This window comes from Hippoglossus hippoglossus, chromosome 4 (assembly GCF_009819705.1).
Source record: "Hippoglossus hippoglossus isolate fHipHip1 chromosome 4, fHipHip1.pri, whole genome shotgun sequence".
NCBI lineage: Eukaryota > Metazoa > Chordata > Actinopteri > Pleuronectiformes > Pleuronectidae > Hippoglossus > Hippoglossus hippoglossus.
Genome location: NC_047154.1, coordinates 26,761,793 through 26,788,749, shown reverse-complemented (window position 1 = coordinate 26,788,749; position 26,957 = coordinate 26,761,793). Strand labels below are relative to the sequence as shown.

The 26,957-nt window shown below is 43.0% G+C and overlaps 1 protein-coding gene and 1 long non-coding RNA gene across 2 annotated transcripts; both read left to right on the top strand.

Annotated features, from left to right (window-relative positions):
* Nucleotides 1-647: 647 nt before the first annotated feature.
* LOC117759822 lies at nt 648-2,292 on the top strand. The gene is made up of 3 exons (XR_004613572.1): nt 648-784; nt 911-1,027; nt 2,130-2,292. It is a non-coding gene; the product is annotated as an uncharacterized LOC117759822 (long non-coding RNA).
* A 13,465-nt stretch (nt 2,293-15,757) lies between these two features.
* On the top strand, nt 15,758-22,592 carry LOC117760595 (phospholipase A2 inhibitor and Ly6/PLAUR domain-containing protein-like). The gene is made up of 5 exons (XM_034583718.1): nt 15,758-15,849; nt 15,948-16,115; nt 16,242-16,358; nt 17,462-17,590; nt 22,462-22,592. Exons 1-5 carry the CDS (start codon nt 15,825-15,827, stop codon nt 22,590-22,592), a joined length of 570 nt encoding a protein of 189 aa, XP_034439609.1. The 5' UTR covers nt 15,758-15,824.
* The last annotated feature ends 4,365 nt before the right edge of the window (nt 22,593-26,957 follow it).

Below are 26,957 nucleotides of genomic sequence, written 5' to 3'. Positions count from 1 at the left end.
CTGTTGATGAGAGGTCGTATAAGGAATCTGCTGAACTTACCTGTTCATCATGATGAAGCTGCTTCTTTCTCTGACTCTCATCTGGGCGCTCTCCAGCACAGGTAACTAATTACTATTTTTAAGAATATATTATTATTTATTATATTATATTATTAATATCCTTGAAAATATAAGGAGGCTCTATTGATCCTCAGAGGAGAAATGCATAAGTTACAGTACAGCAGTACAAGAAACAGACTAAACAGGTAGGAAACAGATGAAATAATTTAGAGTCATGTATGTAGTGTCTATTTATATTTAAATCACAACCCATATGTCTGAAACTCCTTTTGAACAGTAAGAAGGTTTTTGAGCCTTTATGAAACACAATTTAGATCAGATCATCATATCACTGACTATTTTTCTCCACATTGCAGGTGAAGCACTTGAGTGTGAAACTTGCACAAATGCTAACTGTTCAACCACAGCAGCAGTTACATGTCCCACAGGCACGATGTGTATCACAGCTTCCATTCAAGGTAAACTTCTCTACAAGTTACTTTCCAGTGAAATACATGTACTGCAAAGTGACGTGTGCTTTCCATCACCATTAACAAACTGCACTTTGACTCTGCAGCCTTTTCATCTGGGACTCCTGGACAACAAATCTACAAGGCCTGTGCACCCCCCTCCCTGTGTCCATCCACAGGCTCTCAGACATTTTCAGTAAACTTGGGTGTTTCGAGTTCACTTGCAAGTGCTACATGCTGCAGCACAGACAACTGCAACTCCGTCACTCTGCCTTGTAAGTAGATGTAGATGACTATCTTATTAATCTGCATCCTGCTTCTGACATGTTCTACTTTTAATCCATAACACTTCCATGTTCTCTCTTCCTCTAATAAATAGTATCATTTTTTGTCTGTTTCAGACCCTGTGGTTCCAGCAGATAACAGTCTACAGTGTCACGTTTGTGACCCCATCACCTCTGATTGCAGCATTCCAATACAATGTAAGGGAACAGAGGATCGCTGCTTTCAAGCCAGTGGTAAGTCTTCTTCTTATATACTGCATTTATACAAAGATTACTTCAAACCTATTCTACTACCTTTAAGTATTTTTAACATATTCATACTAAAGAGTGAAGAGTTAAGATATATTTACTCATGTACTAAACATTTAAAGCACTTTAATTAAATCTGTAACATCTGTGTTACTCTGTATTTATGATCCATAACATTAGAGATTAAAAACTTACTTTTTACTGCCTTATGTCTTTTTATGAAATGTTTACTTTCTCATCATCTTAAGATCATCATAATGTTTTAGATTTAAAGAGCACACAGCAGATAAAGCAGTTAAAATTAGTTCCATCTTGACCAGTTGACCAAACTATTGATTATTTCTCAGTTAATCTGTTTGTTATTTTCCATCACGATTTCCTGGAACTCAACTTGATTATAAAAGTCTCTTGCTTTGTCCACAACTAAAAAATGTTTCATTTACTAAGACAGAGAAAAGCAGAAAACTCCAACATTTGACAAGTTAGAAAATGTTTTGTTCATTTTGAAAGTTTCTTTGATTCCAAAATGACTTAAATGAACAATTCTTTGTTTTGATAATCATTGAACTAAGAAATGGTAACAGCTTTGAAAACATGAGATAAATACTGCACAACAATAAACATTGAGCAAACTCATGAATTGAGTTAGATTTAGTTCAACATTTTTACTGACGTGAAGGTATGTTTAAATTGTGGACTTGCTTGTTTCACTGAGACAAGTAACTTAACATCAGACTGAAACACAGTGTTCTGCTGCCCTGTGCTGGTTGAAAGCTTCAGGCCTGTATCACCTCTGAAAACAACCAGTATAGTTGAAGGGTGTGGTTGGATTTGATCACACATATTCTCTGTTGCACACTGAGAACATAAAACAGTGAAATCAGTGATGTCACTAGGTCCTGAAGTACACGTGTACATGTCAGTAATAAGGTGCGATGTTAAAATACTGCACGACTGTAACCATGGCAACAACTAATGTTAAACAACTGTCATATAAATTTCCTCATAAATTCAAGTTACTCTTAAAGTGAAGAATTCTCTCTGAAATTATTCAACTAACAAACCTACGATTGTGTTTCATCTTTAGTGACAAATGGGGCCGGCACCTCTCCAGCCTTTGGCTGTGCATCTTTAAATCTGTGTGCAGCTGCTACCATCCTGGGGCCACTGCCTTTCATGCAAGATGTTGGTACCATTACCAGTGGACCAGCCTGTTGTGGGACTAGTTTGTGTAACACTCTCACTACAACAACAACAACCATGACCCCAACGACAACAACCACGACCCCAACGACAACAACCACTACGCCAACAACCACTACCCCTACAACCACGACCCCAACGACAACAACCACTACCCCAACGACAACAACCACTACCCCAACTACAACAACCACGACCCCAACGACAACAACCACTGCCCCAACGACAACAACCACTACCCCAACTACAACAACCACTAGCCCAACTACAACTACCCCAACTACAACAACCACGACCCCAACGACAACAACCACGACCCCAACAACAACCACTACCCCAACGACAACAACCACGACCCCAACGACAACAACCACTACCCCAACTACAACAACCACTACCCCAACAACCACGACCCCAACGACAACAACCACGACCCCAACAACAACCACGACCCCAACGACAACAACCACTACCCCAACAACAACAACCACTACCCCAACAACTACAACCACTACCCCAACTACAACAACCACTACCCCAACTACAACAACCACTACCCCAACTACAACAACCACTACCCAAACTACCACTACCCCAACTACAACAACCACTACCCCAACTACAACCACTACCCCAACTACAACAACCACGACCCCAACGACAACAACCACTACCCCAACGACAACAACCACTACCCCAACTACAACTACCACTACCCCAACTACAACAACCACTACCCCAACAACAGCCACGACCCCAACAACCACGACCCCAACGACAACAACCACTACCCCAACAACTACAACCACTACCCCAACTACAACAACCACTACCCCAACTACAACAACCACTACCCCAACGACAACAACCACTACCCCAACTACAACTACCACTACCCCAACTACAACAACCACTACCCCAACAACAACCACGACCCCAACAACCACGACCCCAACGACAACAACCACGACCCCAACGACAACAACCACTACCCCAACTACAACAACCACGACCCCAACGACAACAACCACTACCCCAACGACAACAACCACTACCCCAACTACAACAACCACTACCCCAACTACAACTACCACTACCCCAACTACAACAACCACTACCCCAACAACAACCACGAACCCAACGACAACAACCACGAACCCAACGACAACAATCACTACCCCAACTACAACAACCACTACCCCAACGACAACAACCACGACCCCAACGACAACAACCACTACCCCAACGACAACAATCACTACCCCAACTACAACAACCACTACCCCAACTACAACTACCACTACCCCAACTACAACAACCACTACCCCAACGACAACAACCACTACCCCAACGACAACAACCACTACCCCAACTACAACAACCACTACCCCAACTACAACTACCACTACCCCAACGACAACAACCACTACCCCAACTACAACAACCACTACCCCAACGACAACAACCACTACCCCAACTACAACAACCACTACCCCAACTACAACTACCACTACCCAAACTACAACTACCACTACCCCAACTACAACAACCACTACCCCAACAACCATGACCCCAACAACAACCACGACCCCAACAACAACCACGACCCCAACGACAACAACCACTACCCCAACTACAACAACCACTACCCCAACTACAACTACCACTACCCCAATTACAACAACCACTACCCCAACTACAACAACCACTACCCCAACTACAACTACCACTACCCCAACTACAACAACCACTACCCCAACGACAACAACCACTACCCCAACTACAACAACCACTACCCCAACTACAACTACCACTACCCCAACTACAACAACCACGACCCCAACAACAACCACGACCCCAACAACAACCACGACCCCAACGACAACAACCACTACCCCAACAACTACAACCACTACCCCAACAACTACAACCACTGCCCCAACTACAACAACCACTACCCCAACAACCACGACCCCAATGACAACAACCACTTCCCCAATTACAAATACCCCAACTACAACAACCACTAGTCCAACAACCACTACCCCAACGACAACAACCACTACCCCAACTACAACTACCACTACCCCAACAACTACAACCACTACCCCAACAACTACAACCACTGCCCCAACTACAACAACCACTACCCCAACAACCACGACCCCAATGACAACAACCACTTCCCCAATTACAAATACCCCAACTACAACAACCACTAGTCCAACAACCACTACCCCAACGACAACAACCACTTCCCCAACTACAACAACCACTACCCCAACTACAACTACCACTACCCCAACTACAACAACCACGACCCCAACTACAACTACCACTACCCCAACTACAACTACCACTACCCCAACTACAACAACCACTACCCCAACAACCATGACCCCAACAACAACCACGACCCCAACAACAACCACGACCCCAACGACAACAACCACTACCCCAACAACTACAACCACTACCCCAACAACTACAACCACTGCCCCAACTACAACAACCACTACCCCAACTACAACTACCACTACCCCAACTACAACAACCACTACCCCAACTACAACTACCACTACCCCAACTACAACAACCACTACCCCAACGACAACAACCACTACCCCAACTACAACAACCACGACCCCAACGACAACAACCACTACCCCAACGACAACAACCACTACCCCAACTACAACTACCACTACCCCAACTACAACAACCACTACCCCAACTACAACAACCACTACCCCAACAACAACCACTACCCCAACTACAACAACCACTACCCCAACTACAACTACTCCAACAACAACCACTACCCCAATTACAAATACCCCAACTACAACAACCACAACCCCAACGACAACGACCACTACCCCAACAACTACAACCACTACCCCAACTACAACAACCACGACCCCAATGACAACAACCACTTCCCCAACAACCACTACCCCAACTACAACAATGACGAACCCAACTACAACAACCACTACCCCAACTACAACTACCACTACCCCAACTACAACAACCACTACCCCAACAACAACCACTAGCACAACTATAACCACAACCCAAAATACAACAACCCCAACAACAACAGCAACCACCCCAACTACAACTACTCCAACAACAACCACTACCCCAATTACAAATACCCCAACTACAACAACCACAACCCCAACGACAACTACCCCAACTACAACTACCCCAACTACAACAACCACGACCCCAACGACAACAACCACGACCCCAACAACAACAGCAACTACCCCAACTACAATTACTCCAACAACAACAACAACCACTACCCCAACTACAACAATGACGAACCCAACTACAACAACCACTACCCCAACTACAACTACCACTACCCCAACTACAACAACCACTACCCCAACAACAACCACTAGCACAACTATAACCACAACCCCAACTACAACAACCCCAACAACAACAGCAACCACCCCAACTACAACTACTCCAACAACAACCACTACCCCAATTACAAATACCCCAACTACAACAACCACAACCCCAACGACAACTACCCCAACTACAACTACCACTACCCCAACTACAACAACCACGACCCCAACGACAACAACCACGACCCCAACAACAACCACTACCCCAACGACAACAACCACTACCCCAACAACAACAGCAACTACCCCAACTACAACTACTCCAACAACAACCACTACCCCAATTACAAATACCCCAACGACAACAACCACGACCCCAACAACAACTACCACTACCCCAACGACAACTACCCCAACTACAACAACCACGATCCCAACTACAACTGCCACGACCCCAACGAAAACAACCACTGCCCCAACAACAACAACCACAACGCCATCGACAACTACCACGACCCCAACTACAACAACCAAGACAACGACCACTACCCCAACGACAACAACCACTAACCCAATTATAACAACCACGACACCAACAACAACAACCACGACCCCAACGACAACAACCACGACCCCAACAACAACCACTACCCCAACGACAACAACCACTACCCCAACAACAACAGCAACTACCCCAACTACAACTACTCCAACAACAACCACTACCCCAATTACAAATACCCCAACGACAACAACCACGACCCCAACAACAACTACCACTACCCCAACGACAACTACCCCAACTACAACAACCACGATCCCAACTACAACTGCCACGACCCTAACGAAAACAACCACTGCCCCAACAACAACAACCACAACGCCATCGACAACTACCACGACCCCAACTACAACAACCAAGACAACGACCACTACCCCAACGACAACAACCACTACCCCAACTACAACAACCACGACCCCAACGACAACAACCACTACCCCAACAACCACTACCCCAACAACAACCACAACCCCATCGACAATTACCACTACCCCAACTACAACTACCACTTCCCCAACTAAAACTACCACTTCTCCAACTACAATAACCACGACCCCAACGACAACAACCACTACCCCAACAACCACGACCCCAACTACAACAACCACAACAACAATCACTACCCCAACGACAACAACCACTACCACTACCCCAACTACAACTACCATGACACCTACGACAACAACCACTACCCCAACTACAACAACTACTAGTCAAACTACAACCACCACTACCCCAACAACCACTACCCCAACAACAACAACCACTACCCCAACTACAACAACCACTAACCCAACTACAACAACCACGACCCCAACGACAACAACCACTACCCCAACTACAACAACCCCAACAACAACAACCACTACCCCAACAACAACCACTACCCCAACAACAACAACCACTACCCCAACTACAACTACCACTTCACCAACTACAACAACCACGACCCCAACGACAACAACCACTACCCCAACTACAACAACCACTACCCCAACTACAACAACCACGACCCCAACAACAACCACTACCCCAACAACAACAACCACTAGCCCAACAACAACAACCATTACCCCAACAACAACAACCACTACCCCAACGACAACAACCACGACCCCAACTACAACAACCACAACCCCATCAACCACGACCCCAACGACAGCAACCACTACCCCAACTACAACAACCACGACCCCAACCACTACCCCAACAACAACAACCACTACCCCAACAACCACGACCACGACACCAACGACAACAACCACTACCCCAACAACCACTACCCCAAGTACAACAACCACGACCCCAACGACAACCACTACCCCAAGTACAACAACCACGACCCCAACGACAACAACCACTACCCCAACAACCACAACCCCAACGACAACAACCACTACCCCAACAACAACAACCACTACCCCAACAACCACAACCCCAACGACAACAACCACTACCCCAACTACAACTACCACTACCCCAACTACAACTACCACTACCCCAACTACAACAACGACTACCCCAACGACAACAACCACGACCCCAACGACAACAACCACTACCCCAACAACCACGACCCCAACGACAACAACCACGACCCCAACGACAACAACCACTACCCAAACAACCACGACCACAACTACAACAACCACTACCCCAACAACCACTACCCCAACAATAACAACCACTACCCCAACACCAACAACCGCAACAACAACGACAACCACTACCCCAACACCAACAACCACAACCGCAACAATGACAACCACTACCCCAACACCAACAACCGCAACAACAACGACAACCACTACCCCAACACCAACACCCACAACAGCAACAACGACAACCACGACCCCAACGACAACAACCACTACCCAAACGACCACGACCCCAACTACAACAACCACTACCCCAACTACAACAACCACTACCCCGACAACGACAACCCCAAAAACAACAACCACTAACCCAACCACAACCACTACCCCAACTACAACTGCAACCCCAACTACAACAACTACCCCAACGACAACAACCACTACAACGACAACCCCAACAACAACCACTAACCCAACCACAACGACAACCCCAACGACAACAACCACGACCCCAACCACTACCCCAACAACCACAACCCCAACGACAACAACCACGACCCCAACGACAACAACCACTACCCAAACAACCACGACCACGACCCCAACGACAACAACCACTACCCAAACAACCACGACCACGACCCCAACTACAACAACCACGGCCCAGACTACAACCAATGCCCCAACTACAGCAACCACTACCCCAACAACCACTACCCCAACAATAACAACCACTACCCCAACACCAACAACCGCAACAACAACGACAACCACTACCCCAACACCAACAACCACAACAATGACAACCACTACCCCAACACCAACAACCGCAACAACAACGACAACCACTACCCCAACACCAACACCCACAACAGCAACAATGACAACCACGAACCCAACGACAACAACCACTACCCCAACTACAACAACCACTACCCCAACAACAACTACAACAACCACTATCCCAACTACAACAACCACTACCCCAACAATCACAACCACTACCCCAACAATAACAACCACAAAAACGACAACCACTACCCCAACAACAACCACAACCCCAACTACAGCAACCACTGCCCAGACTACAACCAATGCCCCAACTACAGCAACCACTACCCCAACAACCACTACCCCAACAATAACAACCACTACCCCAACACCAACAACCGCAACAACAACGACAACCACTACCCCAACACCAACAACCACAACCGCAACAATGACAACCACTACCCCAACACCAACAACCGCAACAACAACGACAACCACTACCCCAACACCAACAACCGCAACAATGACAACCACTACACCAACACCCACAACAGCAACAACGACAACCACGACCCCAACGACAACAACCACTACCCCAACAATCACGACCCCAACGACAACAACCACGACCCCAACGACAACAACCACTACCCAAACGACCACGACCCCAACTACAACAACCACTACCCCAACTACAACAACCACTACCCCGACAACGACAACCCCAAAAACAACAACCACTAACCCAACCACAGCCACTACCCCAACTACAACTGCAACCCCAACTACAACAACTACCCCAACGACAACAACAACCCCAACGACAACAACCACTATCCCAACTACAACAACCACTACCCCAACAATCACAACCACTACCCCAACAATAACAACCACAACTGCAAAAACGACAACCACTACCCCAACAACAACCACAACCCCAACTACAGCAACCACTGCCCAGACTACAACCAATGCCCCAACTACAGCAACCACTGCCCCAACTGCTGCTGCCACAACCACTACTACTACTACCACCACATCTACAACAACCTTGACGCAGGCAGCTACAACTACAACAACCACTGCCAGTGATGCCTGTTGTTTCAGAATGGGAATGCTGCATCTGCTGATTGGACTCCTCATTTTCATCCTATTTTAGAGTTCAGAACAAAAATGGATGAACCTTTGAATCCACTGGAAGGACTCTGAGAGAACCTTTAGAAGTCTGGTCTTTGGTTTACTTGCTGCCATCTTTGATTGGTAGTCACACAGATTATAAAACCTATTTAGTCAAAAGGGGATAGGGTCTGGGTGAAGTTAAAGTGAGCTAAGTCAGCACCAATGATACAGACACACGTACAAAACTTTAACTTAACTTTTATTATATTTATTAGCCTTAATTTAAGTGGAACATAAATAGTTTCACAGGAACATTCTCTCTGGGGATTTCTTCACAAATCTGTGTTTAAATATGAAGTGGACTGAATACTTTTATACATTTGATCTTATTTAACGTTTTTTGAAAACTGTACAAGTATAATACCTTATTTAAAAATATTATAATACTAAATTCTGACATAAATGAAAGTCACACTTCAGGAAAAATTGTCATCACATTAACTATTTAACATTTTTTAATAGCTGTATTTCAAGCTTCAAGTGGAAGATTTTCTTCATTATTTCCAGGATTTTATATTATTTTAAACTCATATGTTGATGCCAATGTGACTCAGTACAGGTGCGAGATTATAATCAAATAAAATACCATTGTTTCTTTTAATTCTCTTAATAATTTATTTATTTATTTATTGCTTTTCTTCAGACTTTACTCATGATGAAAATGTAGGAAAATACTTGTTGTGGTTACTGTTTTGTATATGACACAAATTGGGTTTTCACATTTGATGAAGGCCACAAAAGATGGAAATGATGATAAATGTTTGTTATTTCACAAAAGAAGAAAATATTTACTGCGTTATATGTTGTAATCATTCATTAAAACTACTAAAAAACAACGTTATTTCTGCTGTCAATCTTCTTTCTGATAAAAGCATATCGGGACCAGCTTCATCAAATAACAACGGTTAAGTTTTCCCAGCTGCTTTAGAAGAGAAACCATTTCTATTCTACGTTTGGACATAAATACAGTATTTGCATACATGTTATTGAGAATGTTAATTTTAATGTTTATGACACAGAAGCAGGATGTGTCACAATCATCTTCCTGTCCTTGAGTAAGATAAACTTAAACAATAATTTAAAATGTATAAACCTTATAACATTTGGTATTGACAACATTAGCGCTGATAAAACTATAAATTCTCTAAGTCCCTCATCCTCCTCCTCCACTGCTGGACCCACAACATCCACTAGTGTGTAAACTTTCCAAGTCTTTTCATTAACTTGTGAAAATATAGCAGTTGGTTTATTTATATGTTGTTATTATTCTGGGTCAGTCATATAGATGCAGAGGCTAAAACAGGAAGAGCAGATTTTTTAGAGGTGTGAACTTTATCACCAGTTTTGTTTTCATCTCCTTTTTAAATACCTCCTAACAAATTCAAGTTTATTTGTTTTGATGTGTCATATTCTTTCATTTTTCAACAGTCACTGAAAAAAATAAAGGTGTGTTTTCTGTGTGTGACCCAGTTGCTAAGTTGATGATGACATTGTTTGGTGCATCCCAGTGAGTGTTCAGCTAAATAATGAGATTCTCCTTTTTAAAATCTAATAGATAAAGCATGTATCTGTAATACACAGTTGTATTAATTAACATGTGTTGCTTTGGCTTGAAATGCATGTGTAACTGACAGTTACTCAATGCTGAATAATGTGAATATTTTACACAGGCTCCTTTAAGAGCCTTTCACAGATCACTGAAATGTATGTTTGGCAGGGGAATGAAACACATGCAGCTGATGCAGTAACTTAAAAATACTCAGTGGGGCAGGAGTTGACAAAGACAAAAAGGGGGGGAAGAGAGAGAGAGAGTCATCATATCAATGTTTCACCCTTTTGTGAAGCACTTTGTGACTTTGTTAACAAAAGTGCTGTACAAATAAAGATGGCTCTAAGTATTATTATGATGATTTGCCTATAACATGACTAAAAGTATGTGCACATCCACACGATATGTCAACATTTTCTTAGAGGGAGAATAAAGGAGAATCTGAAACACATTGTGAATGGACTAATACGTATAATAAAATATATCCTGGCTTATCCTGTAGTGATTTTGCATATTATTTGGTTTGAGGCGCCACCTGGAGGACAGAATCCCACTAAGCTTGGTGCACATGTTCTGGGGGTATGGACCAAAATCTGATGCACCATATTGGCCGGTGCTCGGGTTTGACCTATTAACCTTTATCTGCCATTTTATTCCTTTGCTGGAGTTGCTGTTAGCTGAAAGGAGCTACAGACATGAGACTTTGTACTGTAACTGGAAATTATGTGTTCATTCTTCCCATGAGATGTAACAACTATTGGTCTGATGATGATAATAGATTAGCTCTATCCTCTTTACTGGTTGCTAGGAGACGTTGTGCGCCCCCATATTTAAGGAAGTTGCCGTGCATAGCTCTCCCTCCTTCCGTTTCCGCTCGTTTCCTGTGGCGGAGTCTTTTGTTTGGCGTGGACGAAGACGATTTGTTGCCATGGCGGAGCTGGTGTTTGGCATGGCAGCCAGCGCACCGCTCGGACATACCCTATACACAGCTAATGAGCTCTTCCATCGCCTTGTCATTCATGGCCATTGTGTGCGTATCGGGATGGCGTGGGATTGCTCCGCCAGGGACCTTCTGGGCGCAGATGCGGGTCTGCTTGGTAGGTAGCGTTCTTATGTTATCCCAGCTGATGATTGTTGTGCATGTTGCACTACAGCCTGATTCAGCTACGGCCGTGGAGACTCTCACCCTCCGGGTCGCTGTGTGGCTGTGCTTTGGCTGGACAAGGTGGTACGTATGGTCCCATTGTCCCCGAAATTGTGTATTAGTCATTTTATTTACTAAATTTGTTTATGGTCCTTCGTCGGCCGTCATTGGCCACCACACTTCTGACTGCCCTGCTGTTCTGGCTGTTAAGGAACTGCTTTTATGGAAGTGTTCTCTGTCTCTCTCTCTCTTTCACTGTGGCTCTCTATGCTCATTTGATTAGAAGCTTGGAGTGACCACCTCAGAGGGACGCCTGACTTCTATTAATATTGTTCTAATCCCATTTTTGTTACCTGAGTTGACGTAATAATCATTTTGTACATAGTTATTGTTTGTTTCTTTCAGATTGTTCTTTACATTGGTTTGGATTTGGTTTCATTTTGTTTTTAATGTTTTGTTCATTTTCACCAGCATTGATTAACACTTGTGACATGTTTTAATTATATTTTTATAGTTTGACAGGTGCTGTGGACCCCAGGCAGCGACCCAATCCCTGGTGGTGGCGTTTTCTTCACGACCCGTTTTGTTGGTTTGCAGGTGGTTAGTTTATTAATCCTTCCCTTTTTCCTTTGGTTTTTGTCGCCGTGGTAAGTCCCAGCCCAGTCCTTTTCTTTTGTCTAAGTGTTTAATTTCATATGATGATTTGTGTTCTGGTGATAGTTGTTTCATTTTGCTTTTTGTTGAATTATGCATTTATCGAGGTGAATAAAAGTTCACGAATGATATCAATCAAAATCTCATTGGGCCTCATTCACCAATATCTTCTTACGATTTTTTGTAAATTTGTTCTTTAAAGCTTTTCTAAGAAAACTGTCTGATCCGTCAGATTCACGACGTTTTCTTAAACCGCAGAATTGTTTGCATCTGTTTTCTTATATTGAATAATGCCATGTCTTCTGAAAGCTCAGTGTCTGTCTTTCCCAATTAGCATAGGTAACTGCTCACGTCAATGCCGACAAAAGGGCATGAGACTGCAGTGCACACACAGAAAACAAAGAAACTGAAAAGAACATTTAAATGACAGAACGGAAATCTAAAGACAGCGCCGCACCGGACTCAAACTCTAAAAAATACGTGATATTTTGAATATAAAATACCACAAAAAATGATACATGGAAAACAGTTCCATGTTCAGTGAAAGCTGTATCAGGAGATGGTTGCATAGGTGAAGTAAAAAAAATAGTTTGATGTCAGATTTTACCCTCAGCTGAGCATCTGTGGATACTCGACCTGAGCGTGACGGCACCCATCGGCCGAGCCAGGTTCAGATGAATAATATTCGGGTTCAGGTCCCGCTCGGTTTCTGAGTCAATATGCTTCACCTGGCTAGAACATTTGAACTAAAAGCTGTAGCAGTAAAACTATGGAACATGTGACACATTTAATGTTTTTCTGCTGAGTAACACACAGACAAACAAACAAAAAAAACTAATGCAGACAAAAACATAAGCACCTTGTTGGAAGAGATAAAGTATGAAATGCATCATTGCTTTCCCTGTAATTACACTCCATGACGTGTTCCGACACAGTCATAGTGTGACCAAGGCAAAAACAATGTCACACATGTCAACTGTGTTTGTGTGCACACACGCACATAACCACCACATAGCATACTTCTGATTTCCATAGGTCTATTATTGAAGTAAAAATAGAGAGAAGCTGTGGCGTCAATTCAACAGTAGGTGTGGCAGTGTACCGGAGAGCATCAACAATACAGCCCTGTCTGAATACCAACCCTATGATGACTGACTTTGAATAAAATCCCTAAATGGCACGATTATGGAATAACCTTCCACTGGGAATCAGACAAGCTACCATCTTGTTTAAAGACTCATTTTTATAATATGGCTTTTACCTACATTTCTTTTGTCTTTGTGTAATTTTCTTATGTTTGTGAAACACTTTGTAAATTTGAATTTGAAAAGTGCCTCATAAATTATGTTTTATTCTTCTTCTTATTATTATATATTATGAACAATAATAAACTCAACCGTCATTCAGAACAACGATAAAATCAGTCACATTTTTAACTGGTCATCATAATTGTAAACACAGAGTGACATTAAAACCCTCATCTGGAAAATGAATTATACACTGTTGTAAAAACAGGAGACAGTTTGGACGGTACCATCCAATATTATATCCTATCCATCCATTATCTCCACAGCTTATCTTTTGTGAAGTGAGGCTTGCATATATTGATATATATCCTCAAGGAAATGTAGGTCTATGTTTTATGCTTTTTGTTATTGGTGCACAATCCTAAACAGGTAAACACTGACAAAGTTAAAATGTGTGTTTAGGTGTGCTAACCCTAACCCTTACCCTGTTTTCCATCTGTGACAAAAGACAAAAACATAACCACATTTGAGGAAGTGAAGAAGTATGATTTGCATCATAGCTTTCCCTGTAATAACACTCCATGAGGTGTTCTGACACACAACATTTTTGTGACCAAGGCAAAAACAATTTAATATATGTGAACAGTGTTTGTGTGTTATATCTATCTATCTATCTGTCTATCTGTCTATCTGTCTATCTATCTATCTATCTACCTATCTATCTATATACATATTGATGTATAGATACTTAAATGATCCTGAGGGAAATGTAGGTCTATGTTTTATGCTTTTTGTTTTTGGTGCACAATCCTCAACAGCTAAACACTGACGAAGTTAAAATGGGTGTGTTTAGGTGTGTTGACGTGTTTTCCTCTGTGACAAAAGAGAGACTGACAGTTTGAATGATCACACTGTAAAACTGGAAACATGCCCAGTCCCTGAGATATTCAGACATGTATCAGTCATGCATGCGTTCATCACCTGTAGAGTATATAAAGTGCCTCTCTGTTGATGAGAGGTCGTATAAGGAATCTGCTGAACTTACCTGTTCATCATGATGAAGCTGCTTCTTTCTCTGACTCTCATCTGGGCGCTCTCCAGCACAGGTAACTAATTACTATTTTTAATAATATATTATTATTTATTATCTCATATTATTAATATCCTTGAAAATATAAGGAGGCTTTATTGATCCTCAGAGGAGAAATGCATAAGTTACAGTACAGCAGTACAAGAAACAGACTAAACAGGTAGGAAACAGATGAAATAATTTAGAGTCATGTATGTAGTGTCAATTTATATTGAAATCACAACCCATATGTCTGAAACTCCTTTTGAACAGTAAGACGATTTTTGAGCCTTTATGAAACACAATTTATATCAGATCATCATATCACTGACTATTTTTCTCCACATTGCAGCTGAAGCACTTTTGTGTGAAACTTGCACAAATGCTAACTGTTCAACCACAGCAGCAGTTACATGTCCCACAGGCACGATGTGTATCACAGCTTCCATTCAAGGTAAACTTCTCTACAAGTTACTTTCCAGTGAAATACATGTACTGCAAAGTGACGTGTGCTTTCCATCACCATTAACAAACTGCACTTTGACTCTGCAGCCGTTTCATCTGGGACTCCTGGACAGCAAATCTACAAGGCCTGTGCACCCCCCTCCCTGTGTCCATCCACAGGCTCTCAGACATTTTCAGTAAACTTGGGTGTTTCGAGTGCACTTGCAAGTGCTACATGCTGCAGCACAGACAACTGCAACTCCGTCACTCTGCCTTGTAAGTAGATGTAGATGACTATTTTATTAATCTGCATCCTTCTTCTGACATGTTCTATTTTTAATCCATAACACTTCCATCTTCTCTCTTCCTCTAATAAATAGTATCATTTTTTGTCTGTTTCAGTCCCTGTGGTTCCAGCAGATAACAGTCTACTGTGTCACGTTTGTGACCCCATCACCTTTGATTGCAGCCTTTCAATACAATGTAAGGGAACAGAGGATCGCTGCTTTCAAGCCAGTGGTAAGTCTTCTTCTTATATACTGCATTTATACAAAGATTACTTCAAACCTATTCTACTACCTTTAAGTATTTTTAACATATTCATACTAAAGAGTGAAGAGTTAAGATATATTTACTCATGTACTAAACATTTAAAGCACTTTAATTAAATATGTTAATTAAATACAGTTACTCTGTATTTATGATCCATAACATTAGAGATTAAAAACTAACTTTTTACTGCATTGTCTTTTTATGAAATGTTTACTTTCTCATCATCTTAAGATCATCATAATGTTTTAGATTTAAAGAGCACACAGCAGATAAAGCAGTTAAAATTAGTTCCATCTTGACCAGTTGACAAAACTATTGATTATTTCTCAGTTAACCTGTTATTTTCCATCACGATTTCCTGGAACTCAACTTGATTATAAAAGTCTCTTGCTTTGTCCACAACTAAACATTTTTTCATTTACTAAGACAGAGAAAAGCAGAAAACTCCAACATTTGACAAGTTAGAACAATTTCTGCTCATTTTGAGAGTTTCTTTGATTCCAAAATGACTTAAATGAACAATTCTTTGTTTTGATAATCATTGAACTAAGAAATTGTAACAGCTTTGAAAACATGAGATAAATACTGCACAACAATAAACATTGAGCAAACTCATGAATTGAGTTAGATTTAGTTCAACATTTTTACTGACGTGAACGTATGTTTAAATTGTGGACTTGCTTGTTTCACTGAGACAAGTAACTTAACATCAGACTGAAACACAGTGTTCTGCTGCCCTCTGCTGGTTGAAAGCTTCAGGCCTGTATCACCTCTGAAAACAACCAGTATAGTTGAAGGGTGTGGTTGGATTTGATCACACATATTCTCTGTTGCACACTGAGAACATAAAACAGTGAAATCAGTGATGTCACTAGGTCCTGAAGTACACGTGTACATGTCAGTAATAAGGTGCGATGTTAAAATACTGCACGACTGTAACCATGGCAACAACTAATGTTAAACTACTGTCATCAACATACATTTCCTCATGAATTCAAGTTACTCTTAAAGTGAAGAATTCTCTCTGAAATTATTCAACTAACAAACCTACGATTGTGTTTCATCTTTAGTGACAAATGGGGCCGGCACCTCTCCAGCCTTTGGCTGTGCATCTTTAAATTTGTGTGCAGCTGCTACCATCCTGGGGACACTGCCATTCATGCAAGATGTTGGTACCATTACCAGTGTACCAGCCTGTTGTGGGACTAGTTTGTGTAACACTCTCACTACAACAACAACAACCACCACCCCAACGACAACAACCACTACCCCAACAACAACAACCACAACCCTAACTGCAACTACCAATACCCCAACCACCACCCCAATTATAACAACCACGACACCAACAACAACAACCACTACCCCAACGACAACAACCACGACCCCAACAACAACCACTACCCCAACTACAACAACCACGACAACAACCACTACCCCAACGACAACAACCACTACCCCAACAACAATTACCACTGCCCCAACTACAACAACCACGACCCCAACGACAACAACCACTACCCCAACTACGACAACCACCACGACCCCAACTACAACAACCATGACCCCAACGACAATAACTACTACCCCAACGACAACAACCCCATCGACAACTACCACTACCCCAACGACAACTACCACTACCCCAACAACCACTACCCCAACTACAACAACCATGACCCCAACGACAATAACCACTACCCCATCGACAACTACCACTACCCCAACGACATCTACCACTACCCCAACAACCACTACCCCAACTACGACAAACAATACCCCAACTACAACAACCATGACCCCAACGACAATAACCACTACCCCAACAACAACTACCACTACCCCAACAACTACGATCCCAACTACATCTACCACGACCCCAACGACAACAACCACTACCCCAACTACAACAACCACAACTACAACAACCACGACCCCAACGACAACAACCACTACCCCAACTACAACAACCACGACACCAACGACAACCACTACCCCAACTACGACAACAACCATGACCCCAACGACAATAACTACTACCCCAACGACAATAACCACTACCCCAACAACAACTACCACTACCCCAACTACAACAACCACGACACCAACGACAACCACTACCCCAACTACGACAACAACCATGACCCCAACGACAATAACTACTACCCCAACTACAACTACCACTACCCCAACAACAACCCCATCGACAACAACCACTACCCCAACTACAACTACCACTACCCCAACAACAACAACCCAATCGACAACAACCACTACCCCAACTACAACTACCACTGCCCCAACTACAACTACCACTACCCCAACTACAACAACCCAATCGACAACAACCACTACCCCAACTACAACTACCACTGCCCCAACTACAACTACCACTACCCCATCGACAACAACCACTACCCCAACTACAACTACCACTACCCCAACAACAACAACCCAATCGACAACAACCACTACCCCAACTACAACTACCACTACCCCAACTACAACTACCACTACCCCAACTACAACTACCACTACCCCAACTACGACAACCAATACCCCAACTACAACAACCATGACCCCAACGACAATAACCACTACCCCAACGACAACAACCACTACCCCAACTACAACTACCACTACCCCAACTACAACAACCACAACTACAACAACCACGACCCCAACGACAACAACCACTACCCCAACTACAACCACCACGACCCCAACTACAACAACCATGACCCCAACGACAACAACCACTACCCCAACGACAACAACCACTACCCCAACTACAACTACCACTACCCCAACAACAACAACCCCATCGACAACTACCACTACCCCAACTACAACAACCACAACAACCACTACCCCAACTACAACTAACAATACCCCAACTACAACAACCACGACTCCAACTACAACTACCACGACCCCAACGACAACGACTACCCCAACTACAACTACCACTACCCTAACAACAACTACCACTACCCCAACAATAACCACTACCCCAACTACAACTACCACTACCCCAACAACAACCACTACCCCAACTACAACAACCACTACCCCAACGACAACAACCACTACCCCAATTATAACAACCACGACACCAACAACAACAACCACTACCCCAACGACAACAACCACGACCCCAACAACAACCACTACCCCAACTACAACCACGACAACAACCACCACCCCAACAACAACTACCACTACCCCAACTACAACAACCATGACCCCAACGACAATAACTACTACCCCAACGACAACAACCACTACACCAACTACAACTACCACTACAACAACAACCCCATCGACAACTACCACTACCCCAACAACAACCACTACCCCAACTACAACTACCACTACCCCAACTACAACTACCACTACCCCAACAACAACCACTATCCCACCTACAACTACCAATACCCCAACTACAACAACCCCAACAACCACGACCCCAACTACAACAACCACTACCCCAACTACGACAACCAATACCCCAACTACAACTACCACTACCCCAACTACAACAACCACGATCCAAACTACATCTACCACGACCGCAACGACAACAACCACTACCCCAACAACAACCCCATCGACAACGACCACTACCCCAACAACAACTACCACTACCCCAACTACAACAACCACAACTACAACAACCACTACCCCAACTACAACTAACAATACCCCAACTACAACAACCACGACTCCAACTACAACTACCACGAGCCCAACGACAACGACTACCCCATCTACAACTACCACTACCCCAACAACTACCACTACCCCAACAACAACCACTACCACAACTACAACTACCACTACCCCAACAACAACTACCACTACCCCAACAACAACCACTACCCCAACTACAACAACCACTACCCCAACGACAACAACCACTACCCCAATTATAACAACCACGACACCAACAACAACAACCACTACCCCAACGACAACAACCACAACCCCAACAACGACAACAACCACGACCCCAACAACAACCACTACCCCAACTACAACAACAACCACCACCCCAACGACAACAACCACTACCCCAACAACAACTACCACTACCCCAACTACAACAACCCCAACAACAACCACTACCCCAACGACAACAACTACTACCCCAACTACAACAACCACGATCCCATCGACAACTACCACTACCCCAATGACAACTACCACTACCCCAACGACAACTACCACTACCCCAACAACAACAACCACTACCCCAACTACAACTACCACTATCCCAGCAACAACCATTACCCCAACTACAACTACCACTACCCCAACTACAACCACTATCCCACCTACAACTACGAATACCCCAACTACAACAACCACGACCCCAACTACAACAACCACTACCCCAACTACGACAACCAATACCCCAACTACAACAACCATGACCCCAACGACAATAACCACTACCCCAACGACAACAACCACTACCCCAACTACAACTACCACTACCCCAACTACAACAACCACGATCCCAACTACATCTACCACGACCCCAACAACCACTACCCCAACAACAACCCCATCGACAATGACCACTACGCCAACAACAACTACCACTACCCCAACTACAACAACCACAACAACCACGACCCCAACGACAACAACCACTACCCCAACTACAACAACCACGACCCCAATGACAACAACCACTACCCCAACTACGACAACCACCACGACCCCAACTACGACAACCACCATGACCCCAACGACAATAACTACTACCCCACCGACAACAACCACTACCCCAACGACAACAACCACTACCCCAACTACAACTACCCCAACAACAACAACCACTACCCCAACTACAACTACCACTACCCCAACTACAACTACCACTACCCCAACTACAACCACTATCCCACCTACAACTACCACTACCCCAACTACAACTACCACTACCCCAACTACAACAACCACTGTCCCACCTACAACTACCAATACCCCAACTACAACAACCACGACCCCAACTACAACAACCACTACCCCAACTACGACAACCAATACCCCAACTACAACAACCATGACCCCAACGACAATAACCACTACCCCAACGACAATAACCACTACCCCAACGACAACAACCACTACCCCAACAACCACAACCCCAACGACAACAACCACTACCCCAACAACAACAACCACTACCCCAACTACAACTACCACTACCCCAACTACAACTACCACTACCCCAACTACAACAACGACTACCCCAACGACAACAACCACGACCCCAACGACAACAACCACTACCCCAACAACCACGACCCCAACGACAACAACCACGACCCCAACAACAACAACAACAACCACTACCCAAACAACCACGACCACGACCCCAACTACAACAACCACGGCCCAGACTTCAACAGCCACTGCCCCAACTACAACCAATGCCCCAACTACAGCAACCACTACCCCAACAACCACTACCCCAACAATAACAACCACTACCCCAACACCAACAACCGCAACAACAACGACAACCACTACCCCAACACCAACAACCACAACCGCAACAATGACAACCACTACCCCAACACCAACAACCGCAACAACAACGACAACCACTACCCCAACACCAACAACCGCAACAATGACAACCACTACACCAACACCAACACCCACAACAGCAACAACGACAACCACGACAACAACCACTACCCCAACAACCACGACCCCAACGACAACAACCACGACCCCAACGACAACAACCACTACCCAAACGACCACGACCCCAACTACAACAACCACTACCCCAACTACAACAACCACTACCCCGACAACGACAACCCCAAAAACAACAACCACTAACCCAACCACAACCACTACCCCAACTACAACTGCAACCCCAACTACAACTACCCCAACGACAACAACAACAACCCCAACGGCAACTACAACAACCACTACCCCAACAATCACAACCACTACCCCAACAATAACAACCACAACTGCAAAAACGACAACCACTACCCCAACAACAACCACAACCCCAACTACAGCAACCACTGCCCAGACTACAACCAATGCCCCAACTACAGCAACCACTGCCCCAACTGCTGCTGCCACAACCACTACTACTACTACCACCACATCTACAACAACCTTGACGCAGGCAGCTACAACTACAACAACCACTGCCAGTGATGCCTGTTGTGTCAGAATGGGAATGCTGCATCTGCTGATTGGACTCCTCATTTTCATCCTATTTTAGAGTTCAGAACAAAAATGGATGAACCTTTGAATCCACTGGAAGGACTCTGAGAGAACCTTTAGAAGTCTGGTCTTTGGTTTACTTGCTGCCATCTTTGATTGGTAGTCACACAGATTATAAAATACCTATTTAGTCAAAAGGGGATAGGGTCTGGGTGAAGTTAAAGTGAGCTAAGTCAGCACCAATGATACAGACACACGTACAAAACTTTAACTTAACTTTTATTATATTTATTAGCCTTAATTTAAGTGGAACATAAATAGTTTCACAGGAACATTCTCTCTGGGGATTTCTTCACAAATCTGTGTTTAAATATGAAGTGGACTGAATACTGTTATACATTTGATCTTATTTAACATTTTTTGAAAACTGTACAAGTATAATACCTTATTTAAAAATATTATAATACTAAATTCTGGCATAAATGAAAGTCACACTTCAGGAAAAATTGTCATCACATTAACTATTTAACATTTTTTAATAGCTGTATTTTAAGCTTCAAGTGGAAGATTTTCTTCATTTTTTCCAGGATTTAATATTATTTTAAACTCATATGTTGATGCCAATGTGACTCAGTACAGGTGCGAGATTATAATCAAATAAAATACCATTGTTTCTTTTAATTCTCTTAATAATTTATTTATTTATTTATTGCTTTTCTTCAGACTTTACTCATGGTGAAAATGTAGGAAAATACTTGTTGTGGTTACTGTTTTGTATATGACACAAATTGGGTTTTCACATTTGATGAAGGCCACAAAAGATGGAAATGATGATAAATGTTTGTTATTTCACAAAAGAAGAAAATATTTACTGCGTTATATGTTGTAATCATTCATTAAAACTACTAAAAAACAACGTTATTTCTGCTGTCAATCTTCTTTCTGATAAAAGCATATCGGGACCAGCTTCATCAAATAACAACGGTTAAGTTTTCCCAGCTGCTTTAGAAGAGAAACCATTTCTATTCTACGTTTGGACATAAATACAGTATTTGCATACATGTTATTGAGAATGTTAATTTTAATGTTTATGACACAGAAGCAGGATGTGTCACAATCATCTTTCTGTCCTTGAGTAAGATAAACTTAAACAATAATTTAAAATGTATAAACCTTATAACATTTGGTATTGACAACATTAGCCCTGATAAAACTATAAATTCTCTAAGTCCCTCGTCCTCCTCCTCCACTGCTGGACCCACAACATCCACTAGTGTGTAAACTTTCCAAGTCTTTTCATTAACTTGTGAAAATATAGCAGTTGGTTTATTTATATGTTGTTATTATTCTGGGTCAGTCATATAGATGCAGAGGCTAAAACAGGAAGAGCAGATTTTTTAGAGGTGTGAACTTTATCACCAGTTTTGTTTTCATCTCCTTTTTAAATACCTCCTAACAAATTCAAGTTTATTTGTTTTGATGTGTCATATTCTTTCATTTTTCAACAGTCACTGAAAAAAATAAAGGTGTGTTTTCTGTGTGTGACCCAGTTGCTAAGTTGATGATGACATTGTTTGGTGCATCCCAGTGAGTGTTCAGCTAAATAATGAGATTCTCCTTTTTAAAATCTAATAGATAAAGCATGTATCTGTAATACACAGTTTTATTAATTAACATTTGTTGCTTTGGCTTGAAATGCATGTGTAACTGACAGTTACTCAATGCTGAATAATGTGAATATTTTACACAGGCTCCTTTAAGAGCCTTTCACAGATCACTGAAATGTATGTTTGGCAGGGGAATGAAACACATGCAGCTGATGCAGTAACTTAAAAAGACTCAGTGGGGCAGGAGTTGACAAAGACAAAAAGGGGGGGAAGAGAGAGAGAGAGTCATCATATCAATGTTTCACCCTTTTGTGAAGCACTTTGTGACTTTGTTAACAAAAGTGCTGTACAAATAAAGATGGCTCTAAGTATTATTATGATGATTTGCCTATAACATGACTAAAAGTATGTGCACATCCACACGATATGTCAACATTTTCTTAGAGGGAGAATAAAGGAGAATCTGAAACACATTGTGAATGGACTAATACGTATAATAAAATATATCCTGGCTTATCCTGTAGTGATTTTGCATATTATTTGGTTTGAGGCGCCACCTGGAGGACAGAATCCCACTAAGCTTGGTGCACATGTTCTGGGGGTATGGACCAAAATCTGATGCACCATATTGGCCGGTGCTCGGGTTTGACCTATTAACCTTTATCTGCCATTTTATTCCTTTGCTGGAGTTGCTGTTAGCTGAAAGGAGCTACAGACATGAGACTTTGTACTGTAACTGGAAATTATGTGTTCATTCTTCCCATGAGATGTAACAACTATTGGTCTGATGATGATGATAATAGATTAGCTCTATCCTCTTTACTGGTTGCTAGGAGACATTGTGCGCCCCCATATTTAAGGAAGTTGCCGTGCATAGCTCTCCCTCCTTCCGTTTCCGCTCGTTTCCTGTGGCGGAGTCTTTTGTTTGGCTTGGACGAAGACGATTTGTTGCCATGGCGGAGCTGGTGTTTGGCATGGCAGCCAGCGCACCGCTCGGACATACCCTATACACAGCTAATGAGCTCTTCCATCGCCTTGTCATTCATGGCCATTGTGTGCGTATCGGGATGGCGTGGGATTGCTCCGCCAGGGACCTTCTGGGCGCAGATGCGGGTCTGCTTGGTAGGTAGCGTTCTTATGTTATCCCAGCTGATGATTGTTGTGCATGTTGCACTACAGCATGATTCAGCTAAGGCCCGTGGAGACTCTCACCCTCCGGGTCGCTGTGTGGCTGTGCTTTGGCTGGACAAGGTGGTACGTATGGTCCCATTGTCCCCGAAATTGTGTATTAGTCATTTTATTTACTAAATTTGTTTATGGTCCTTCGTCGGCCGTCATTGGCCACCACACTTCTGACTGCCCTGCTGTTCTGGCTGTTAAGGAACTGCTTTTATGGAAGTGTTCTGTCTCTCTTGCTCTTTCACTGTGGCTCTCTATGCTCATTTGATTAGAAGCTTGGAGTGACCACCTCAGAGGGACGCCTGACTTCTATTAATATTGTTCTAATCCCATTTTTGTTACCTGAGTTGACGTAATAATCATTTTGTACATAGTTATTGTTTGTTTCTTTCAGATTGTTCTTTACATTGGTTTGGATTTGGTTTCATTTTGTTTTTAATGTTTTGTTCATTTTCACCAGCATTGATTAACACTTGTGACATGTTTTAATTATATTTTTATAGTTTGACAGGTGCTGTGGACCCCAGGCAGCGACCCAATCCCTGGTGGTGGCGTTTTCTTCACGACCCGTTTTGTTGGTTTGCAGGTGGTTAGTTTATTAATCCTTCCCTTTTTCCTTTGGTTTTTGTCGCCGTGGTAAGTCCCAGCCCAGTCCTTTTCTTTTGTCTAAGTGTTTAATTTCATATGATGATTTGTGTTCTGGTGATAGTTGTTTCATTTTGCTTTTTGTTGAATTATGCATTTATCGAGGTGAATAAAAGTTCACGAATGATATCAACGAACCTGTGCTGTTGCACACAATAGGGTTTAGTTATTTCCTGGAGGTGGAATTCCCCAGGTGGCGTGATTGCAATACCTAATTTTCTCCACTCCATCACTCTACACTGACAATACCGGTTCTGTCTTAGCAATCGCACCCGGACCAATGTGCAGATGAGGGTGAACCACCTACGTACCTGGCCGTTCACTTTGATCTGTGAATGGAGCTCTGCTGTTTTTTTGCCAGATATCAGTTGATGATGAGGGATGACCAGGCCTCTGATGTTAGAACAGCTAACCTATTGATATCAGACCGGTAGCATCTTGAGTATCTTTTAATTCTCTTCTCAAAACATTTTCTATCCCAAAGCGTTCATGAATGTTCATATGTGACATATACTGTGTTTTAGGGGTGGATGACGGGTGAACCAGCAGGAGGCCGGACATGATGTATAAATTCCATCAGTCACTTGCCATCCTGCAACTTGTTTGAGAATCTCGCCGTCTTCCATTATTGCCAATAACTCTAAAATCTCATTGGGCCTGATTCACCAATATCTTCTTACGATTTTTTGCAAATTTGTTCTTTAAAGCTTTTCTAAGAAAACTGTCTGATCCGTCAGATTCACGACGTGTTCTTAAACCGCAGAATTGTTTGCATCTGTTTTCTTATATTGAATAATGCCATGTCTTCTGAAAGCTCAGTGTCTGTCTTTCCCAATTAGCATAGGTAACTGCCCACGTCAATGCCGACAAAAGGGCATGAGACTGCAGTGCACACACAGAAAACAAAGAAACTGAAAAGAACATT

Bases quoted from the DNA above. Each gene is read 5' to 3' on its own strand.
- LOC117760595 (XM_034583718.1), top strand. From the start codon at position 15,825: ATGTGTATCACAGCTTCCATTCAAG. The intron at 16,116-16,241 runs GTAAGTAGATGT...TGTCTGTTTCAG, and splicing joins CAACTCCGTCACTCTGCCTT to TCCCTGTGGTTCCAGCAGAT. The intron at 17,591-22,461 runs GTGGGACTAGTT...ACCACTGCCCAG, and splicing joins TACCAGTGTACCAGCCTGTT to ACTACAACCAATGCCCCAAC.